Source organism: Pelobates fuscus, chromosome 8, assembly GCF_036172605.1.
Source record: "Pelobates fuscus isolate aPelFus1 chromosome 8, aPelFus1.pri, whole genome shotgun sequence".
In the NCBI taxonomy this organism is placed as follows: Eukaryota; Metazoa; Chordata; class Amphibia; order Anura; family Pelobatidae; genus Pelobates; species Pelobates fuscus.
In genome coordinates this window covers 167,327,645-167,349,393 of record NC_086324.1, presented here as the reverse complement: position 1 = coordinate 167,349,393, position 21,749 = coordinate 167,327,645, and the positions used below count along the sequence as shown (strand labels likewise).

The window sequence follows — 21,749 nt, the reverse complement described above, 5'->3', positions numbered from 1 at the left end:
GAGATTTCAATAGCGTCTTTGATCTGGCTAAGGATAGAAGTTATAAATACTACGAGAATGGTAACCTTTGTCATGTAGGAACATTTGGTTTATCTGACTTTTTAGCTAAAAATTCCTTATTTGATTGCTGGCGAACTATGAATCCCCAGGGAAGAGATTATACATTCTTTTCACATGTACACCAAACTTATTCTCGTATAGATATGTTCTTTGTGAAAGAAGGTCTTTTAAATAACATCATAAAATCTACAATTGGTTCTATAGAAATTTCGGATCATGCTCCAGTTTTCTTGAGAATAAGGACAAAAGAAGGTAATACCCCAAGGACTAAATGGAGGTTTAATGAAAGCCTTTTAAAACTTGATTACATCAGGGACCAAATAGAAATAGAAATAGAGAATTTTTTAAAAATTAATTACAACGGAGAAGTTGCAACACCAATTGTATGGTGTACCCTGAAAAGTTTCATAAGAGGACTATTAATAAAGTTTGGTTCCGAATATAAACGGAAGAAAGGTGAGTCACTACAAGTCCTGAGAATTAAACTAGCGAAAATGGAAAGGTTAAATAAAATATCAATATCTAGGGAAATAATAGAGGAAATTAATAATATAAAGTCAAATATTAAGGAAAAAATATACGAGGAGATCAGTAAAAATCTATCCTTCCTTAGACAAAGATGGTACCATAATAATAATAAAATCAATAGGGATCTCTCTAATAAAATTAAGAATCAACTTAAAGATAAATCTATAAAAAAACTGACGACAAAGGGAGGAAAGGCTGTAAATTTACCTAAAGATATAGCAGAGGCTTTTGCCGAATTTTATAGTTCGTTATATAACTTAGAAGAGGTTAAGGCTAGTAATGATGAAATTGACAAATTTCTTAAGAATCTTAGACTTCCTAGGCTAAGCCAAGAGAAACTAGAATATATAAATGCCCCTTTTAGAGAATTGGAAATTGAAGAAGCGATAGAGAAATTAAAATCAAATAAGGCACCAGGTCCGGATGGATTCTCTGCTATCTTTTATAAAACATACATGAAAATAATTACTCCAATTCTCTTGGAGATGTATTCGTTAATATCTAGTGATGTTCCATTTCTAAAAGAGATGATGTTAGCAACAATTATTCCGATTCCTAAGCCAGATAAAGATAACACAATAATTGCTAACTATAGACCAATATCACTAATAAATATTTATATTAAAATATTTTCGGCAATCTTGGCTAACCGTTTAAAAGAAGTATTGGGAGATTTGATTAACTGGGACCAATCAGGATTTGTGGAAGGAAGAAGTACCTCAGATAATACAAGGAGGATTTTTAATGTAATAAATAGAGTGAGCGGACAACACAGGGAATCTGTTATTATTGCCCTAGACGCTGAGAAGGCCTTTGACAGAGTCAATTGGAGATTCCTGGACTCTGTCATGGGCCATTTCGGATTGGAAGGATCATTTAGAAATAAAACTCTATCTTTATATAAAAACTCGTCGGCAAGAATTAGCAGCCCATATTTTGATTCTGACCCCTTCGATATTGGGAATGGGACTAGGCAGGGTTGTCTGCTAGCTCCACTCCTTTATATTCTTACAATTGAACCGCTGGCTACGATGATAAGACAGAACGAAAAGATAAAGGGAATAGATTTTCAAGAGGATTGTATAAAGATATCTTTGTTCACTGATGATGTTCTACTTACTCTTGCTGACCCCCTATCATCAATTCCACCGTTATTAGAAGATATTTCTATATACAGTAAATTTTCTAACTACAAGGTTAACATTAATAAATCTCAAATTCCTCCATTTTTATTGTCCAAGACACAGTTGGAAGTCTTGTCCTCCCATTTCCATATAAAATGTATAAAAGATAAAATTGATTATTTAGGTATAAAGATAACATTTGATACCACAAAGACAATTTTGATAAATTTTGACAATTTGTATAAAGATCTACAATCTCAGATACATAAATTGAGGAGATTAGAACCATCTTGGATAGGAAGAGTTAATATTACTAAATCGTACCTGATGCCAAAACTCCTATATTTCCTTAGGATGATTCCCTACAGTATTGAACGGGGTATTTTAAAGCGTTTTCAAAGTCTGTTCTCTAGTTATATATGGCGGGATAAACCACCTAGAATAGCGGCGGAGATCCTATGTAGAAGCTACCGGAAAGTGGGTATAGCCTTTCCTGATGTGACCAAGATGTATGAAGCAAATAGGGCCTCTCAGTTTATGACATGGTTAAATTTGGATCAAAACATATCTAAATCCTGGATTAAAATCAAACAGGAACTAGGACCAGGACAAAAGTTATATATTTTAGGGTGGCTAGGACTTTTGAATCTGGGGGTTTTGAAAACGGAGCAATTTTCTAATAAAATTATAAGAGATATGGTGGACTTTGCAAAATATCTGAATATTAAGCTGAACCTTAAAGGAAAATTATTATCTAATACACCCATAGAAATTCTTCACTATGCTATGTCAGATATGAATATTAAAACCTGGTCACACCATGGAATAAAAAGAATAGGAAATTTATATGAGGGATCTAAATTAGCGACATTTACACAACTACAATCTAAATATAAACTCTTACCTAGGGAAATATTTCAATATTTGAGGATTAAGAATTTTCTTCTAACTAAAATATTGATTAAAGATCACTATCTTGAACCTTATATTACTTGTAGTCAAAAAAAGGGGGGAATCTCTAGATTTAATAAATTGTTTGATACACTAGACAATGTTATTGATGTGCCTCCATTCGGTAAATGGGAGAGGGACATGGGAAAGTCCCTCCCATTGATAGATTGGATAAATGCCACAATGTTAGTAAAACAAAGTATACAAAATATATCTTTGTTCGAAACACATTTAAAGATCATCTATAGGTGGTATATGGTCCCGGTTAGACTTCATAAAATATCCCCAATATACTCAAAAGAATGTTGGAGATGTGGAAGAGAAGAGGGTACCATGCTCCATATATGGTGGGCTTGTACGGGGCTGAATAATATCAAGACCCAAATGTTAGGTTTAATGAAAAGTATTTTTAAGGAAGTTGTTGTAATCAGTCCCGAAATGTTTTTGTTCAACATGGATTACAAATCATTTGATAAACAACAAAAATATATTATGACACATATATTTTTCGCAATAAAAATTAATATCGCTAGAGCATGGAAATCAACTAACCCACCATCTTGGCAAGAAATAATGGACCAAATAAGGTTCCAACATAAGATGGAATCTTCTACTAGAGCTTCGAGAGAGCTGTGGCAACCCTGGACTTCCAGATTTCCTATATAATAACGTAATATTGGATTAAGACCCAGCCCACGCCGAGTCTCATACATGTTTTGTTGTTTTTGTTTTTTTTTGTGTTTGTTTTTTTTGGAATTTATATAAATTATAGATGACTATTATGGCAAATAGGGAAGGGATCAAATGCAAAATAGATAAAGGTTTAATATAAGATGTAAATCTACAAATATCTTTAAATTCGAGAAATATATGTTCTATATAATGGAGAATTGTTAAATTGAGAACTGACTATGTATTGATCCCTATAACTGTAACCCGATATGTTCCTCCTTTTTTTTTTTTTCTCTCTTCTCTGTTTTTGGATTGTGAAATACACTCAATGTTATGGATACTTAAAAGAATGTATTTTAATGCTGCAATATTGAAATTTGTATAATTATTGAATAATGGACATATGTACAAAGGAAAACAAAAATCTACAAATAAAATAAATATTAAAAAAAAGATCAAGAAAATAATGAATGAACATGTATACATGTGATATATTTTAGTTTTTTGTACCATTGTATCTAGTTCTCTCCATACCCCAAAGAAATGTCAACTTCAAAATGCCTGTGGACTGGATCAAAGAAATATGATAATGCTATAGTTTATACTGTAAATTAATTTAAAAACATGCATTATGCATTGAATAAGCCCATCATAAGTTTGTGAAATGCATTGGTCACCTACTTTGTAGTAAATTGATTACACTTGGAAGTTAACTGGCTTTCATTGGGGTGCAATCTGTAGCCTTTGAATGGACACAGAAGCACAGTGCATGCAGGAAAGAAAACAAATGAACAACTGGTTCTAATCATTTGCATAATGTGCCATGGCTGTGCCTGAACTATACTAGGTCGGTATGCCAGTTGATTTATAACATAAATGTCAAAGAAAATTCAGCCTAGTGCTAAAAAGGTTGACAGACGCTATAGGTGACTTTCAAGGTATTAGACTGGCCTAAATGTTACTCACCACTTAAGTCTGAGTGTCCATGACACACAAGCAAGAGTTGAACTTCTTGCCAGGGTTGAATTTGTGACTCTAATGGCTAGTGGGCAAGTGGAAATTGAGTCCTGGCTATAAGATCACAACTTGGAGGCAAGCCGTTTATATAAAAAAAAAAGTGACATTAACCACACCCAACCTGCCTTCACAAACTATTTTGGTTTAAATTTGATAGACTAGTTGGTTGTAATAGGTTGTCTAGTTGGTGTGTTCAGTGTCAGATTACTGGGGTTTGCACACTGAAGGTTGAGTTGGAGTCAGTTGGCACAGAATAGACTTAGGATAAGGAGTTCAGCCATCAAGGTGCAGTGTAGAAATAGTTTCTGCAAAGCATTTTTATTTTGCTTATAATGACTCCCTTTTTAAATTAAAGATTCCCTGTGTATGGACCTGGCTATGCTTCGCTGTTCAGAATCTAGACTGACTCTAGCTTACGCACAGTCGGAGTCATGTGCGTGTAGTTGTTATAGTGTTGCATGTGTGAGTGGATCTCCCAATGCTCTCAATAAATTGAATGAGACTTGCTCAGTGCGAAAGGCTGTTGTTGGTATTAAAGTTACTTATTACTGGTTTTTACCTAATCTATCAACATGTACCTATATTTATCACTTTATTCTTAACGTGTGCCCCCAGTTATCACCTTCCACTTAACATGTACCCATAAACTAACACCTCCCACTCAAGGAGCCCCCTAACGACCTTCCTATTGAGGGAACTGGTTGTATTATAAATAACTATAGAACAAATCAGTCAGATTATACCACAGTTGGTTGATACATTTCTCCAGTTTTTGACAAACCCTTGTTTCCTTTGTGGGTTTTTTGTGCTGAGTCAGAGTGTTGGCTCCCACACGAGAAGGAGGAGTGATGCCTTGTTCAGTTTGATAAAACCGTATAATCCCTGCCGTACGTTTTATTCAGATTACATCTGCCTAACTCTTTACTGACAGCCACTCTCCCTGCATCCGTCGTTATGAAGAAGATCATCACGGTGTTTGGAGCCACAGGTAAGTGGTATTCCAGGAGAGGTGGGGGCAGATTTAACACAACTGAGTGAATGCTGGGGACTGGAGTTAAAGGCTCACTCCAAGCCCTGAAATCTGATTTCAGTGATTTGAAGTGGTTATGGTGCCTGTGTGCCATGTTTCATAGTGAAATGCTACACGTAGTTTAACCCAATTACTGCTGGAGGTGCAGCATCATTGGGGTGTAATTAGCCGCCCCGTCCTGCAACTAGAGTTGGCGAATGTCCGTTCTGTGCATATTCTGATACACAGAATCTCCTTCATTGACTAAGAGCAATCGAAGTGACAAAGTTCTCCACGGTTTGACTGGGGTGGGTGTATTTATCACACAGTTGAGGTTTTACTAGTAGCAATCGTCTGCTGCTCTTGGCCGATGAATGGCCGGTGGCACACGGCAGCAGAAGACTGTCAATCCCTCAGTAGCAGAGGAGACCAGTGGCACTGCAAAGACCCAGGTAAAAGGGAAAACTGTTGCAAAACGGCCTGCACCATTACCCAGAAATTGAGCCACAGTACCCCTGACACCATAACCACCACAGCCGGCTTTAGTGGTCGCTATGCGTGGAGTAACTCTAACACACCTGAGTGAACGCTTTGTTAGATTATTTAGAATATAAATGACATCACCAAAACTAATTTCATGTTTCACCAAAACGATATAAATTTACAAGAAATTCCTTTTTCTGTCCGCTTTCTAAAAACTCCCTAACTCTGCAGAACCTTCATTAGATTATCTTTTGTTTTGTTCGTATTATTATCCCATCTTTGTTTTATCGGGATTTGCTTTTTGCTGAGATGTGCTATAACTTTAAGGTTTCTCCTTTGCAAAGCTGCTTTACCTGAGTACGTTTTTGGCAATGAAGATATTGAACTTTCTTTTCTTCTTGCCCCACCCAGGTTGGTTTACTTTTACTGGCACACCTAATCCAGCAAACTGTGCTATATCTACATTTTTATCTAGATTTTTTTTTTTTTTTTTCAAATTGACATGTATTTTTATTTTCTTGTTTGTCATATTTAGTTTGCGGTGCCTGCTCGCCAGGGTACAGAAAGAAAATTATTTGTTCAGGAACATTTGTTACATCATAAGGAATTTACACATAGTAATACAAGTTTTCATCCTCAGCTTGGCAATCTCAGCTATGCTTTGTGTCCGCTTTAACTCTGGGAACCTGTCCCCTGACGTCCTCCCCCCTTCTAGTTCTCGGTTTCGCCTGGGTTTCTCTTGCCTGTCTGTCCTGGCCTGTGGCTGGGTGCTAATAGTGTAGCTGGGTTCAGTACCTGCCATTCCCCCATACCTGTTTCGGCTATATCCCTATATGATCCCTATTTTTTGCTTGTCTAGGTTGCCTGTGGGGTTGACAGATTGCGATCTTTGGTATCCAGTTTCTTATATTCCTTCCACCTCTCTCCCGCTATTTCGGTGTGCCTTTGTAGTGCCAAATATTTAGCAGCCATTAATTCATATTCCCAATTAATTGTAGTTTGAGTAATGAGGGCCTCTCTCGATGGTGTCGCTGCGGACTTCCATGCCCTGGCAATAAGCGTCACCGCTGCTATCAGCAGTTGAAAGATTAATTTACCCTCCACCTTGTCTAAGGTCCCTGATAGCATAAATAGCACACATTGTTCAAAAATTAGCGGCCACCTCCTGCCTAGCAATTGTTCCGCCATGCCTCCTACCACTCCCCAAAATGGTTTCAACCTGGAGCAAGACCACCATATATGTGTCATTGTACCTCCCTGTGCCCCGCACCTCCAGCAGACGTTTGGTGTGTTTGGGTATATCATTGATAGCCTTTCGGGTACCATATACCACCTGTACTGAAGTTTTCTAACCATCTCTAGATGTGCGGTGCACCTTGTATTACCCTTGTGGATAATGAATGCCCTTTCCCAGGTAGGTTTCGGTAGGGTGTATCCCAATTCTTTATGCCACGCCTCTTGGAATTGTAGTGTGGTCTCTGTCTCCTCTTGTTGGAGCACGTTATACAGTGCCGATAGGATATCTAGATTTGTTTTTGGCATCCAATATGTGCACCCTATTCAATCATCTTCTAGATGACCCTTGCATGCCCTTCTCTTCGTATCTCCGTTTTCAACATGTCTTCTTAGTAAATGCCGATTTTTGAACTCTTGGCTGGGAGCCTTAATGGCATTTGCCCTATCATATCAATATAGCTGTATTAAATGTCATTAGCACACTTATACAAGCCTAACCCATGGACCATCGTTACTTGGGTTTTCTCCAGTCTCTGCAGCAATGGATAGTAGCAGGTGTCCATGTAGTAAGGATACATTAAAAAAAACATTTTCAGACAAAACAAGTATATCTATTCTGCTTTAACTGGGAAATAAACATAATCATAAACAATCCAAAACATGCAAATACAGAACTTGCGTCTTGAAGAAGATATGTGGAGTGTTGAAATGTTGCAACTCTGATGAAGCCCCAATAAAGGGATAAAAACATAGAATGTGACGGCAGATAAGAACCATTCGGCCCCTCTAGTCCGCCCAATTTTCTAAATACTATAAGATATAAGGCTCAGGGTTGGCTCATTGTACAGCGCCACAGAACATGTTCGTACTTTATATATAGTTATTGTAATAACGATGCTCTATTATTTGCCAATTTTTCTACTACATAGGGAAGAAGGAGACACGAGTGTATTAAGATTATTCAAGTAAAATTGTCAGCTGAAAAGATGTATGGTGCAATTGTTTTTTTTTTTTCTTCTTCTTCTAATTCTTTATTTTTAAAGCTGGTAATAAAATAATGAGATTACAATATGCAAAATCTTGTGAAAATACTTTCTATATTTTTCTATATTTTACCATTAAACAAAAACCATAAAAGAAGAAAAATGTATAATTAAACAAATTCAGATATCGTCTACGGATTCCACACTTAATGGAGTCAGGTCATGCTAACCTATCTGTAAAACAATAGTGCATAGCTAACAGCCTCTTCTCTATATATACCCTTATTATCATTATCACATACGAATAAAAAAATAGGCTTGGCCTGCTTCCAATAACAGGGGGAGCAATACATTTTTTTTCTTTTAAATGGTACAATTGTTAAGTAATTGCTTACCACAGATTAGTAAATAAACAGATTTGTTTGTTGATTTCTTCAAATTTTTGTTGCTAGGGTTGTAAATCGTCCTTCATCTCAAACTCTCACATTTGTACTTTTTTTTTTTTTTTAAGGTGCCCAAGGGGGTTCGGTAGTGAAAGCTCTCTTGGAGGATGGTACCTTCAATGTCAGAGCTGTGACCCGGGACACCAGTAAGCCGGCAGCCGTAAAGCTAAGACAGGCCGGGGCAGAGGTGGTGTCTGCTGATATGGACAATAAAGAGAGTCTGGAGGCTGCCCTTAGTGGAGCTTATGGAGCTTTCGTAGTCACGGTTTGGGATAATTCCAAGAAGGATAAGGAGTTCAAACAGGTAAAGACTTGACAATATTATTTTAGTACAATTATAAAGTATTCATTTGATGTGTTTACTCAATAAACATACCCAATCCCGCCAACACCCACCATTATACACTACACACAAAAAAAGTCTCATTCTTCATTCAATGTTTTTGTATTATAATTTTAGCTCAGCATATACACTTATCTTAAATCTTTAATAAGAATTATCAAAGTAATTTACCCGCAAGGATGCATTTATATTTCTCTTGTTTTCAACAACGACATAGAACCTACAGCCACTTCAGTCCTAATTATAAAAAGTATCGTCCAAATAGGTTTTGAATGAGAATTTCCTTGTTTAGGTTATGGTGGGCCTGGAATTTTCGCTGCAGTTGTTACATTGAGAACTGACCTCAATCAACAGAGAAATTGTAAAAATAATTCTCATTTTATTTTTTAGGGCAAAATGATTGCAGATTTGTCAAAACATCTGGGCCTTAAACATGTTGTCTTCAGTGGGTTAGAGAATGTGAAGAAACTGACGGGTGGAAAGCTGGAAGTTCTCCATTTTGACAGCAAAGGGGAGACGGAGGAATACTTCAGAGCCATTGAAGTCCCAATGACCAGTGTTAGACTTCCCTATTACTACGAGAACCTTCTGACATCCAAGCCCAAAAAGTCGATGGATGGGTTGACCTATCATCTGTGTAAGATATCTCTTGAACTGCATCACAATTTTTAAACCGATTGGGACATGTGATCCCAGCAGCCAATACGAACCTGAGATTTCTGCAGTTAAGCATTTTATCACATAGATACACGGCACAGTCAATTCTAGGTTTCTACTCATTGCTGATAATGCAGGATGTCAATATCCTTAGTTACTCTAGGTTAGATCAACTTTTATCAAAAGCAAATAAACTACTGAAGAAATGTAAAAATGACCAACATAGCTTTTATCAAGCTCTATCAAGCTCTGTGATATTGCAAATAATTTTTCTAAGGCCAGGGCTACTTCAAGAATATTGCATAAAGACCGAGATAAGTTTGTATTTTCATCTAAAGATGCGATTCACCAAGTATATGCTTACAGGCCTCCCAATGTGTGGTGTTCCACTGGATGGGATGTCTGTCGCAGATCTTGGTCAAGTGGTGGTCAGCATCCTGAAGTGCCCATCAAAGTATATTGGGAAAGACATCGGGCTCAGTGCGGAGAAGCTAATGGTGGAGCAGTATGCAGCCATAATGTCCAAGGTGACGGGCAAGACCATTAAAGATGCTAAGGTGAGCACTAATATATTGAAAACTAGAATACAAAGGACTCAAAGCTGTTATTGTGAAAAGTACAATTTATCATTGTATACCTATTCCAAATTTTTGTCATACGACCAAATGTTCCTTTCAGCTCATGCATGAGACAGAAGTCAATTACCAATTCTGTAACAGTTCCAACAACGCTCTAACAGTAGACCGGCTCCTGTGGGTAGTAATCACTTACAGCACAATAGCCGTTATTCCAATTTTTGGCACAGGTTAAGGTTCTTACTATGATAAAGCTACTTATTAAAGTTTTAACAGGTATCAGGGAATATTCAGGTAAAAATATTGCTTGCATCTCCTACAGCTTTCTCCTGATGAGTATGAGAAGTTAGACATCACAGCAGCTAAACAGATGGCCAACATGTTCCGGTTTTATATAATGAAGCCCGAACGGGATGTGTCGATCACACATGAACTGAACCCTAGAGTTAAGACATTCCAGCAATGGTTGGGAGAAAACAAAGCAGCTTATGAGGATTTGTAAAGAATGTTGTTGTTATTGTTGTTTTTCTTTTAATTACTTAATCATCTACTATTTTTACATTACTGGAAATCTCTCTGAATAGAAAAAAAAAATCTCAAACTCACCTCTATATCCTGTTTCGGATATTTGGGCCTTAAAATGTATTTGAATAAGCCACACTTGTCTTATGAAAAGTTCTGTAATAAAGAGATAAGTCTGTCATCATTGTGGGCTGAGCATTTGTTAGATACTTTGTAAAACACAATGCTTGTAAAGGAAACACTGTACATGTAAATATTTGAAGGAAGAATATGTAGATTTTTGGATTGAAAAAGAAAAAAAAAGAATTAAATGTAAAGATAAAGTGTTAGATGCCATCCACAGAGAACTTGTGAGTGATCACACAACAAAGGTTCACGTTTGGCTGGTCTATTGTATTACAAGATATTTGGATTTTGACCAACACACTCAGCCAGGTTATGAAGCTTTTCAAAAACAAAATCACTTTCCTCTTTATGAAAAGGTCCTCATAGAGGCGGGTTATGTGAGAACACCCACTGACTACACACCCACTGACTACACACCCACTGACTGCACACCCACTGCCTGCACACCCACTGACTGCACACCCACTGACTGCACACCTACTGACTACACACCCACTGACTGCACACCTACTGACTGCACACCCACTGACTGCACACCCACTGACTACACACCCACTGACTACACACCCACTGACTGCACACCCACTGACTACACACCCACTGACTGCACACCCACTGACTGCACACCTACTGACTGCACACCTACTGACTGCACACCCACGGACTGCACACCTACTGACTGCACACCCACTGACTACACACCCACTGACTGCAAACCCACTGACTACACACCCACTGACTGCACACCCACTGACTACACACCCACTGACTGCACACCCACTGACTACACACCCACTGACTACACACCCACTGACTACACACCCACTGACTGCACACCTACTGACTGCACACCTACTGACTGCACACCCACGGACTGCACACCTACTGACTGCACACCCACTGACTACACACCCACTGACTGCACACCCACTGACTACACAACCACTGACTGCACACCCACTGACTACACACCCACTGACTGCACACCCACTGACTACACACCCACTGACTGCACACCCACTGACTGCACACCTACTGACTACATACCCACTGACTGCACACCTACTGACTGCACACCCACGGACTGCACACCCACACAGAAAGCAGACACACACACTGACTGGAGACACACACATATGCACACAAATATGCACTCACACTGACTCTATTGCCACATCCGGTTAATAGTTCATTTCAAATATTTTTATTGAAAAAGATTTTTTAAGTAAATAGAATATATTAAATTAACAAACAACACAATATATGTTGATATTCACAAAAATAAATCACAGTACACAAAAATAACACATTTTCAGCAGGATTATGATCAAGACATAAGGTACATATCACGGCAAAACGGTAATATAAAAAAATTGTGTGAAAATTGTTGTGAACCTCATAATGTACTATAAATAGTTGGTTTGTGTCTTTTTAAATCTTTCATCAACATGAAATTATGTTAAATGAACAAAGTATATTGGTAATTAGTAAAACCAAAATAAAATAAAAAACTAAATTAAACTGGGGAGGGGAAAAGAGGCGGGGGTATCCATTCTATTTACCTGAGCCAGAAATACAGGTATGAGAACAACCTTTGTCATGTATGACACAGCATAATAAAAAAGGTATGACACAGCATAATTTAAAAAACAAACAAAAAAAAACAAACCCATAGTGTAGCAAACATGACAAAGGTAAAATTCTCATGGTCACACTATTTCTTTTTTATAATTCTTTATTTTTGATGTGCACAAGAATACAGATAACATAAATCTTGCAGCGTCACAACAGCAGTAGCAAGCACAAGAGAAACAATCATTGTCATGGCATACTAGAGTAACAACAAAGTTTTTTTGTGTGTATGGTAAACAGGCTAAACCTGCATGAATAGGCAACAATAAAGTAGTCAGGTTTAATATGTATGGATAAACAGTGATGGGATAAGTATGCTGGATCTATGTGACAAAACACATGACTATGGTGTACCACCCAAGGCAGCTCCAAGAAAATGAAGGGACTATCCATTAAGTGTAGCATTAGGACAGCTATCTTCTGGGCAAGATGGGATAAGACACAGAGCAACTTAACATTAAGTGATCTGTACAGGGTATCTATAGGCTGTGTGTGCACGAGCAGCATGAGTTCAAGTCTTACGGTCAGCCTATTCCTGTGATGGGGATGAGGCTATTCCAGCCATGGTTGCCTCATGTAGGTCTCGCGTGGGGGGCATCAGTTGTGGTTCCCCTATGAGTAGGTGCTGCCTGCTCCAGCTAGCTTATCTCCTCTGTCTCCCCTTGCGTGCTGGAAGAGTATGCAGTGCCGATACTAATCTGCCCTTAACTTTTTGTGAGTTGTTCCGAAGGGGCCTCTGTCACCTCAAGTGGCGTGGTCGGTGTTGTGTGCGTCACAACCGGTGTGAATGCGGTTTAATCTCAGGAACTGGCTGCGAAATCCTGGCTCTCAGCTTTTCCCAGAAGGCTTCGAATAGGGCATCCAGCCGCTGTAAGATGTTAGACGCTTCGCCTATGGAGTTTAGGCCACACGTGGTATCTCAGAGCTCCATGACAATTTGCTGTTTTAAGTAATTATGAAACACTATTAAAGCCCATATTTGTGTTCTGACACAGTCCAGGCTGACATGGGCAACAAATCTAAAAAGCAAAAGCCAGACAAACCCAGACCGGGGATGCATATCGATGATCTTCTCAGAGAGGCGTATTGCGAGTTAGAGCCAAAAATGGCCGTGGAGCTAGATGAATGCTCCGACTCCTCAGAGGATCTATCTTTGAGCAGAGAAAGCACAGACTTACCGGCTTTGTGGGCTCTGGACCCCTGAGCCTAGGTGGGCTCCGGACACGGTACCTAGAGATCTGGTGGTGCATTTTCAGCGTAGCAGTGGCGAAGCTGCGGTGCTGGCAGCTCTTAGGGGGACTTCTCCATATACTTTTGAAAATATGGCGCTTAACTTTTATGCCGACCTCTATTTGGGCACTCTTCTATGGAGGAGATCCTGGAAATCTTTCACCACACTCCTTCGGAATAACAATATCTGCTACAGATGGCACTTATCGCGCACCCTCATAGTTCTAAATGATGATTCATCCTACCCCATCCATAATATGCATAGAATGGCTGCTCTTCTGGAGACCCTTGGCCTCCCACAGGATACTTTACAAATAAATGGTCCACAAGTGGCTACTGCAAAGGCTAACAGATGGGACCCTGTGAATGTCACACTGGTCCTTCCTGCACGTCGGACGCTTAGGGAGCGGCCACTACTTTAGGCTTCATATAGATAGTTTAATGTTCTTTACATATATTTTTTCTATCTCAGTTTTTATTGCAAATGCAAAGAGTGCATTCAACGGTGTTTATTTTAGCAGAGCTGACACCCAGCCCTTTCATAATGAATATAATTTGCTTTGCTGAGTCAGAGGGATGTAGACCTTACAGGGTGCGGGGCGGAGGGAGCACTAAGCAGTCTTATAAAACCAGTCAGTCTGCACCGTGAGCCTCATTCCTACACATCGACCGAGCCCGAAATTCCAAGACACTCTCACTGCACCTAGCATTAACATGAAGAAGATCATCACTGTGTTTGGAGCCACAGGTAAGAAGGATGCACAGAGCGACTTATAGAAATGTGGGGATAGAATGGAGAGGTGGGGAATGGTTTATAACACTAACTACCCCCAGCTGCTGCAGGGCTGCAACTCTCTTGAAGCTTTGCCAGCAAGTAGTATTGCCTGCCAGCTAGCTGTGCATTATATTAAGAAGAATACGCCCATTGTCAGAGGACGGTTTGTGATGGGGGTTTTGGCCAGAGATGGGATGAGTTTTCACAAAACACGTGAATCTTTCTACAAACAAACAATGTTTGAGCTTCAGGGACAAGCAGGTCATGTTAGGACACAGACAAACTGTGCAGCTGCATACACACACACATACACAGATACGGTCCAGACACACACACACACAGATATGGTGCAGCCACACACACACACAGCTATGGTGCAGCCACAGACACACACAGATACGGTGCAGCCACACACACACAAACACACACACACAGATACGGTGCAGCCATGGGCGTAGGAACCCAAAAAAATCTGGGGGGGATAGCATTTTTACTCGCCGGGTATATTCTTATTCCGTAAACTAGGAGTTGTTTATCCCATTGTACAGCGCTACGGAATTTGCAGTCGCTATATAAATGATTAAATAATAACATTAAAGGGTCACTACAGGGAAGGGGTTTTACTTACCCGGATTCAGCGCCGGGATCCTCCTGATTAGAACCACCCCTACCCCTCCCATGAATATTAGAACCACCCATACCCCTTCCATGCACAAAAGAACCCCACCTACCCCTTCCACGCATATTAACCCCCTACCCCTTCCATGCATATTAGTACCCCCTAACCCCTTCCATGCATATTAGAACCCACCCTACCCCTTCCATTCATATTAGTACCCCCTAACCCCTCCAATAATTTTTCTACCTCCCCCCTCCTCCCATCCATATTAGTAGCCCCCCTAAACCCTTCCAATTATTTTTCTACCTACCCCTCTCCCCTATTCTTATTAGTAGCCCCCCTAACCCTTTCCAATTATTTTTCTGCCATGTTAACTAACGCCAGTGCTGGAGTGCCGCGGTGTTTACATTAAAAGGCCTGCAGGGACAGGCTATAGACACCAGAACCACTACATTAAGCTGCAGTGCTTCTGGGGACTATAGTGTTTCTTTAATGTGAGGTAAATTAGAGATTAGTGCCACGAATAATATCCTAGATTGCCTACTTACAACCAGATGAGGATGATGATGGGCTCTAGCTGCAGTCTGGCTCCACTGGTCTGGTGTAGAACAGGATCTCTGGAGGCTGTTTGTAACTGTGGTCACAAAAATCAATGTTCTGGGAGAACGGGAAGCAGCTCCATTTTTTGGGGGCCCTTTACACAGCTCAAGGTCTGGGTCCCAGGGTCCACCTTCATGTTCCACCAATGAGTTTGTTCACAGGGGGTGGAGTGTGTAGGGGATGTCCTGATATGTGTGAAAGGAATGCATTGTGTGAATCTGTGTTTGTATGTGTAAGGGCTGCAAGGTGTGTTTCTGTGTATGTACGGGATGCGGTGTGTGCGTCTGTAAGGGGTGCATTGAGTGTGTGTACGGGGTGCATTGAGTGTGTGCAAGGAATGCACTGTGTGTTTCTGTGTGTGTAAGGGTTGCATGATTGTGTGATTGTGTGTGTGTGTGTGTGTGTACGGGGTGCGTTGAGTGTGTGTAAGGAATGCATTGTGTGTTTCTGTGTGTGTAAGGGTTGCATGATTGTGTGATTGTGTGTGTGTGTGTGATGGATGTCAATCTCCCTCCCTCCCTTGTCACTCTCTTTCTCCCCCTCCCTCCCTTGTCACTCTCTTTCTCCCCCTCCCTCCCTCCCTCCCTTGTCACTCTTTCTCCCCCTCCCTCCCTCCCTTGTCACTCTTTCTCCCCCTCCCTCCCTCCCTTGTCACTCTTTCTCCCCCTCCCTCCCTTGTCACTCTTTCTCCCCCTCCCTCCCTTGTCACTCTTTCTCCCCCTCCCTCCCTTGTCACTCTTTCTCCCCCTCCCTCCCTTGTCACTCTTTCTCCCCCTCCCTCCCTTGTCACTCTTTCTCCCCCTCCCTCCCTTGTCACTTTCTTTCTCCCCCTCCCTCCCTCCCTTGTCACTTTCTTTCTCCCCCTCCTTCCCTCCATTGTCACTCTCTTTCTCCCCCTCTGCCCCCCCTTGTCACTCTCTTTCTCCCCCTCCCTCCCTTGTCACTCTCTTTCTCCCCCTCCCTCCCTTGTCACTCTCTTTCTCTCCTCCCTCCCTTGTCACTCTTTCTCCCTCTCCCTCCCCACTCTCTCTCCCTCTCCCTCCCTCCCCACTCTCTTTCTCCCCCTCCCTCCCTTGTCACTCTCTTTCTCCCCCTCCCTCCCTCCCTTGTCACTCTCTTTCTCCCTCTCCCTCCCTCCCTTGTCACTCTCTTTCTCCCCCTCCCTCCCTTGTCACTCTCTTTCTCCCCCTCTCTCCCTCCCTCCCTTGTCACTCGTTTTTCTCCCCCTCCCTCCCTCGTCACTCTCTTTTTTCTCTCCCTCCCTCCCTTGTCACTCTCTTTTTTCTCCCCCTCCCTCCTTAATTTTCTTCCTCCCCCCTCCCCTACCTCTATTGTAGCGTGGCCGAGCCCCCCCACACACACATACAGATACGGTGCAGCCACATACACAGATACGGTGCAGCCACACACACAGATACGGTGCAGACGCATACACACAGATACGGTGCAGACACACACACACACATAGATACAGTAAAGACACACACACAATGTGTAGCCACATATTGATTGATAAGTTACACGCACACTGATTGTGTAGCCATACAAACTGAATGCAAATGTACACACACTGATTGTGTAATTGTAAAGACATTTTAAATCTACACAGTTACACACATTGAATAATACGTTATACATACTTTGGTTGTGAAGTTGCACACATTAATTGTATAATTATACACACCTGCAGACGTATTTACTAAAGGGAGACTTGCCTGAAAATCAATGCAAATTGTGACCCAGACTAGTTGCACTGGAAGCAAAACACTACACAAAACAACGCTACACAAAACAATACACACAAAGGCTCCAGATGTTAAATCACTTAAGTGTTGATGGTGCTTGCAGTAACCCTTTAAATAATTGTGATCTTAAATTTGAAAATCACTCCACATTCCTGACAATACTCACTTTAGTAAATAATTCTGAATGTACACACACTGATCACAAACTTACACACACTTTACATTGTGTAGTTTATATTGCTTGCAAAGTTACATACGCTGATTGTGATGTCACACACTGAATGTGAAGTTAACCAAACACATATTGTGAAGTTATACATGTTAATTGTAAATGTACACATGATAATTGTGTAGTTATACACAATTCTTGTAAATATGTACACACTGATCGTAAAGTTTCACACACACACACACACACACACACACTGATAGTGACATTACACACACTGATTGTGAAGTTACACATGGATTGTGAGAGTGCGCGCACACACTGATTGTGCAGTTACACATGAATTGTGACATTGCGCACACTGATTGTGAAGTTGCACATAGATTGTGACATTGCGTGCGCACACACTGATTGGGACATTTCTCAAACACACTGATTGTGAAGTTTCACACACACTGATTGTGACGTTTCTCACGCACACGGATTGTGGCTTTACACACAGTAGCTGCCAAAGAGAACATGTGAGCCTGAGTGCATGTACTGCATGTTGTGACTTGGCACTGACTGAATGCCCTGCAGCCTGTGGGTAAACAATAGCTTGTAGAGTACTCGGACCCACACAGCTAGCCATGGTTCAGGTAGATCTGTTCTAACCTTATCTGAAACTTTACATTGTGAGTTCTGTTAGAGACACAACTCTTATGTGTAGTATTAGTGTAGCTTTGGACTACAAGTGTCATTTGTACACTATGTTTTAAGTGGCTTTGAGAACAATTTGATGCGTCTATATTTTTTTTTGGGGGGGGGGGAGATTGTGGGGGCATTAAGCTTTGCTGGCAGCAAAAAGAAACATAGATTACAAATAGTAAATCAAACTGTCATTTAGACTCATTGAGTCAGTTATTCTTAGATGAATGCAGTATGATGAACAAGCTGTTCTTCAATCTGTAACTATGTACACCTGAAACAGCTCCCCCTCCTGTCCAGTCTGATAAACATCATTATATAAGATAAATACTGTTGTAGGGTATCATGTGGGTGTCCTACACATTCAAGATGGCTCTGATCCAAGGTCCTTTAAGCGTAGGGTTTTGTTCTGTAGTATTCAGCTCCCAGAGTAAACACAATTCTTTGAGTAAAACAGGTTTATGGTCACTCCCTCTCAAGAACTTTCCTACAGATTATAGGATTCATTTTTATTACTAGAACGTGGTGCGACCAATCAGAGCAGACTGGGCCAAGCCCAAATATACTCTTTTTATATTCTGAGAGTACATGGTATTGCATAGCCATCAATGTTATTTAGGTTACAGCAAGCAGTTCAGTATGTTTTTACATCAGTGAGGCTACCCCATCTCCTTGATTGGATTTCTCTGATTTTCTTACTCTTCCTTGATCTCACACCCTCCGAATAAACTTTTTCTCACAGGTGCCCAAGGCGGCTCGGTAGCGAAAGCTCTCTTGAAGGATGGTACCTTCATTGTCAGAGCTGTGACCCGGGACACCAGTAAGCCGGCAGCCCTGAAGTTGAAAGAGGCCGGGGCAGAGGTGGTGGCTGCAGATATGGATGACAAAAAGAGTTTAGAGGCTGCTCTCAGCAAAGCCTACGGAGCTTTTATTGTCACCAATTTCTGGGAGCATTTCAGCAAAGAAAAGGAGATTGCACAGGTAAGACTTATCTCCACCAGTAAGTGTCCCTGGGCAAGATTCCGAATAATATATATCTGCCAGGAGAGGGCTGGCAACTCTAGGCCTTGGGGGCGATAAGAAAGAAATGTTTAGTTTACCTTCTCGTGCAGCGCATGCACTATTTGGATTTGACAGATATCTCTGCAACCTCCATCATTATCACCATGATGGAACATTCTCAGAGATCTGTGCATTACTAACAACTGCAGACTCTGTTGCCCATGACTCTATTGCTGCCAATGAAAGCTGAAATATATCAGAGTGAACCAGTCTAGGTCTGGAGGACAATGAGATTCCAGGCCAGCTGGTCATGTAAAAAGAAAGTCATACTAGCAAAGACTTGCACACATCATGTCCACTGCCTGGTTTAATCTGTAGAAGAAGGTGTAAGGCTGCAGTCCATAACTCCTGCATGCCAGTGGCCCCCCTTGCCTGCTGATATCTGCCTACGTCAAATCCTCATAGATTGTAAGCTCATTTGGAACAGGGACTTCTTCACCTCTAAATACTTTCTATAATAGTAAGGCATTGTTGAATATGTTGTCGGTGCTATGCAAATGACAATAATAAGTAGTAATGCTAATTTCTAGAAGTGGCTATCCTATATGTTTTTTGTCACTTTTATCAAAATGTGAAATTTGCGCTCTTGAATTAAGAATTTAATCTTCACTTTTGGTGTATATTGTTGTTAAATGTCTCACTGTCGGTCCTAAAAGTGTACCTCTCTGGCTTTTTAAATTATATGTAAAACCACTAAAATTATTATAAAAATTAAGAATTTATTAAAAAATTCTAAATCTGGAAACAGTTAGAATTTAAAGTCATCTGTACATGGATATATATGCAAATAAGATTAAATGAGCTACTGATGTAACCCTGTTCCCTAATAGGTCTGTAAGGTCAAATAAACTATCAGTACTTAGTGACTGAGAATAGAGTTTGATGGAGTCAGAAACATTGTTTTTCTTCTTAAAGAGGTCTTATCTTTGTAGGGCAAATTGATCGCGGATTTGTCCAAAAAACTGGACCTCAAACACGTGGTCTATAGTGGCTTGGAAAATGTGAAGAAATTGACAGGAGACAAGCTGGAAGTCTTGCATTTTGATGGCAAAGGAGAGATAGAGGAATACTTCAGGGCCATTGGAGTCCCGATGACCAGTGTTAGACTTGCATTTTACTATGAGAACTTCCTGACATCCAAACCCATAAAATCAGCAGATGGGAAGACCTATGAGCTGAGTAAGTCAATCATTCCAACCAATCTATTTTCCACAAACGGATTAAAATGCTCAATTACGGGGTAGCTGTGCATAATTCAGTGGTGTTAATGACATTTACGAAGGACAAACAAAGTATATGTAATATCTGAGAAATCAAAGGTGGCATACTAAGCAGCTTTTCAATAAAATGCATCATGAAGTAGGGGTAATTACAGAGTGTACTCATTATGTTGTAACCGATATTGGGATTCACCTGATTGGGGGGAGGGAGGGGAAGAGGAGGGAGGTTTTAGCACAGTGTATACTGGTGTCATCCATATGTTCTCTGTCAATGTAATTCTTGCAAGTATTCTTCTTTTAAACTGTTAAATACGTTGGTAGCTAGGAGTCAGACAAATATGTTTATAAATGATGTTGAGTAAGAAGGGTTCAGTGGCTGGTTATTAGTGGTGTCTTCTAAATGATTAATAATGTGCACAATTCCAGACATCCCAATGTGTGATGTCCCAATGGATGGCATATCTGTGGCTGATCTGGGTCCTGTTGTGGTCAGCATCCTGAAGTGCCCATCAGAATACATCGGAAAGGATATCGGACTTAGTGCGGAGAAGCTAACCGTGGAGCAGTATGCTGCCATCATGTCCAAGGTCACAGGCAAGACCATTAAAGACGCTAAGGTGAGCAATTTGAGTTCCTGAATGCTATCCAGATACCGGTTAATATAATCATAAGATGTAATAACCCCACACAGTGAAGGTACCTGCCTCCTGATATTCAAAGGTTCTAATAACAAATGTTTTTTTTGTTTGTTTATGTAATGTTTAATGCAGTTTCTATTAAGTAGCCTTTACCATCCCAGCTATCTGCAAGTAGTGGAGATCATCTTGACCCAGACCTCGGTTTGTCTCACCTACAGATTTCTCCTGATCAGTATGAGAAATTGGGATTCCCAGGAGCGGGAGAGATGGCAAACATGTTCCGATTTTACCTGTTGAAGCCTGATCGGGATGAGAAGCTCACACACAAACTCAACCCCCAAACCAAGACATTCAAGCAATGGTTTGAAGAGAAGAAAGAGGCGTACAAAGATTTGTAACCAACGCTCGAAACCGGTCAAAGTATTTTACAAACAAGCTCTTAGGACGTCCTTTGGTAGAGACAGCTTTTCTATTTACCAAGGAACGATTATGGGGAGATTGCCACCTAAACTAGTAGTAGATTTGTGTGAATTATCAAAAATAAAGAACTTGGACTTAGAATTAACCCTGTTCTGCCCTGACCATTGTGGACTACAAACTAATGGGTAACAGTTATGTTAAAACCTTGAAGGAGGTGTTTAAA

At 40.5% G+C, this 21,749-nt stretch overlaps 3 protein-coding genes across 3 annotated transcripts in view; 2 read left to right on the top strand and 1 right to left on the bottom strand.

The window, feature by feature from the left end:
• The window catches only part of LOC134571986 (cyclin-dependent kinase-like 4), a 176,802-nt gene extending 161,041 nt beyond the window's left edge, over positions 1 to 15,761 (bottom strand). The window contains exon 1 of the mRNA XM_063430728.1: positions 15,534 to 15,761. The gene's annotated coding sequence lies outside the window, so the exon portion shown is untranslated. The remainder of the gene's footprint in view (positions 1 to 15,533) is intronic.
• Positions 5,240 to 10,734, top strand: LOC134570986 (nmrA-like family domain-containing protein 1). Its single transcript, XM_063429017.1, has 5 exons — positions 5,240 to 5,340; positions 8,575 to 8,810; positions 9,240 to 9,486; positions 9,873 to 10,063; positions 10,404 to 10,734. Exons 1-5 carry the CDS (start codon positions 5,307 to 5,309, stop codon positions 10,581 to 10,583), a joined length of 888 nt encoding a protein of 295 aa, XP_063285087.1. The 5' UTR covers positions 5,240 to 5,306; the 3' UTR covers positions 10,584 to 10,734.
• LOC134571987 (nmrA-like family domain-containing protein 1) lies at positions 14,213 to 21,749 on the top strand. The gene is made up of 5 exons (XM_063430729.1): positions 14,213 to 14,339; positions 18,929 to 19,167; positions 20,181 to 20,427; positions 20,895 to 21,085; positions 21,325 to 21,749. The coding sequence occupies exons 1-5, from the start codon at positions 14,306 to 14,308 to the stop codon at positions 21,502 to 21,504; spliced, it is 891 nt and encodes a 296-aa protein (XP_063286799.1). The 5' UTR covers positions 14,213 to 14,305; the 3' UTR covers positions 21,505 to 21,749.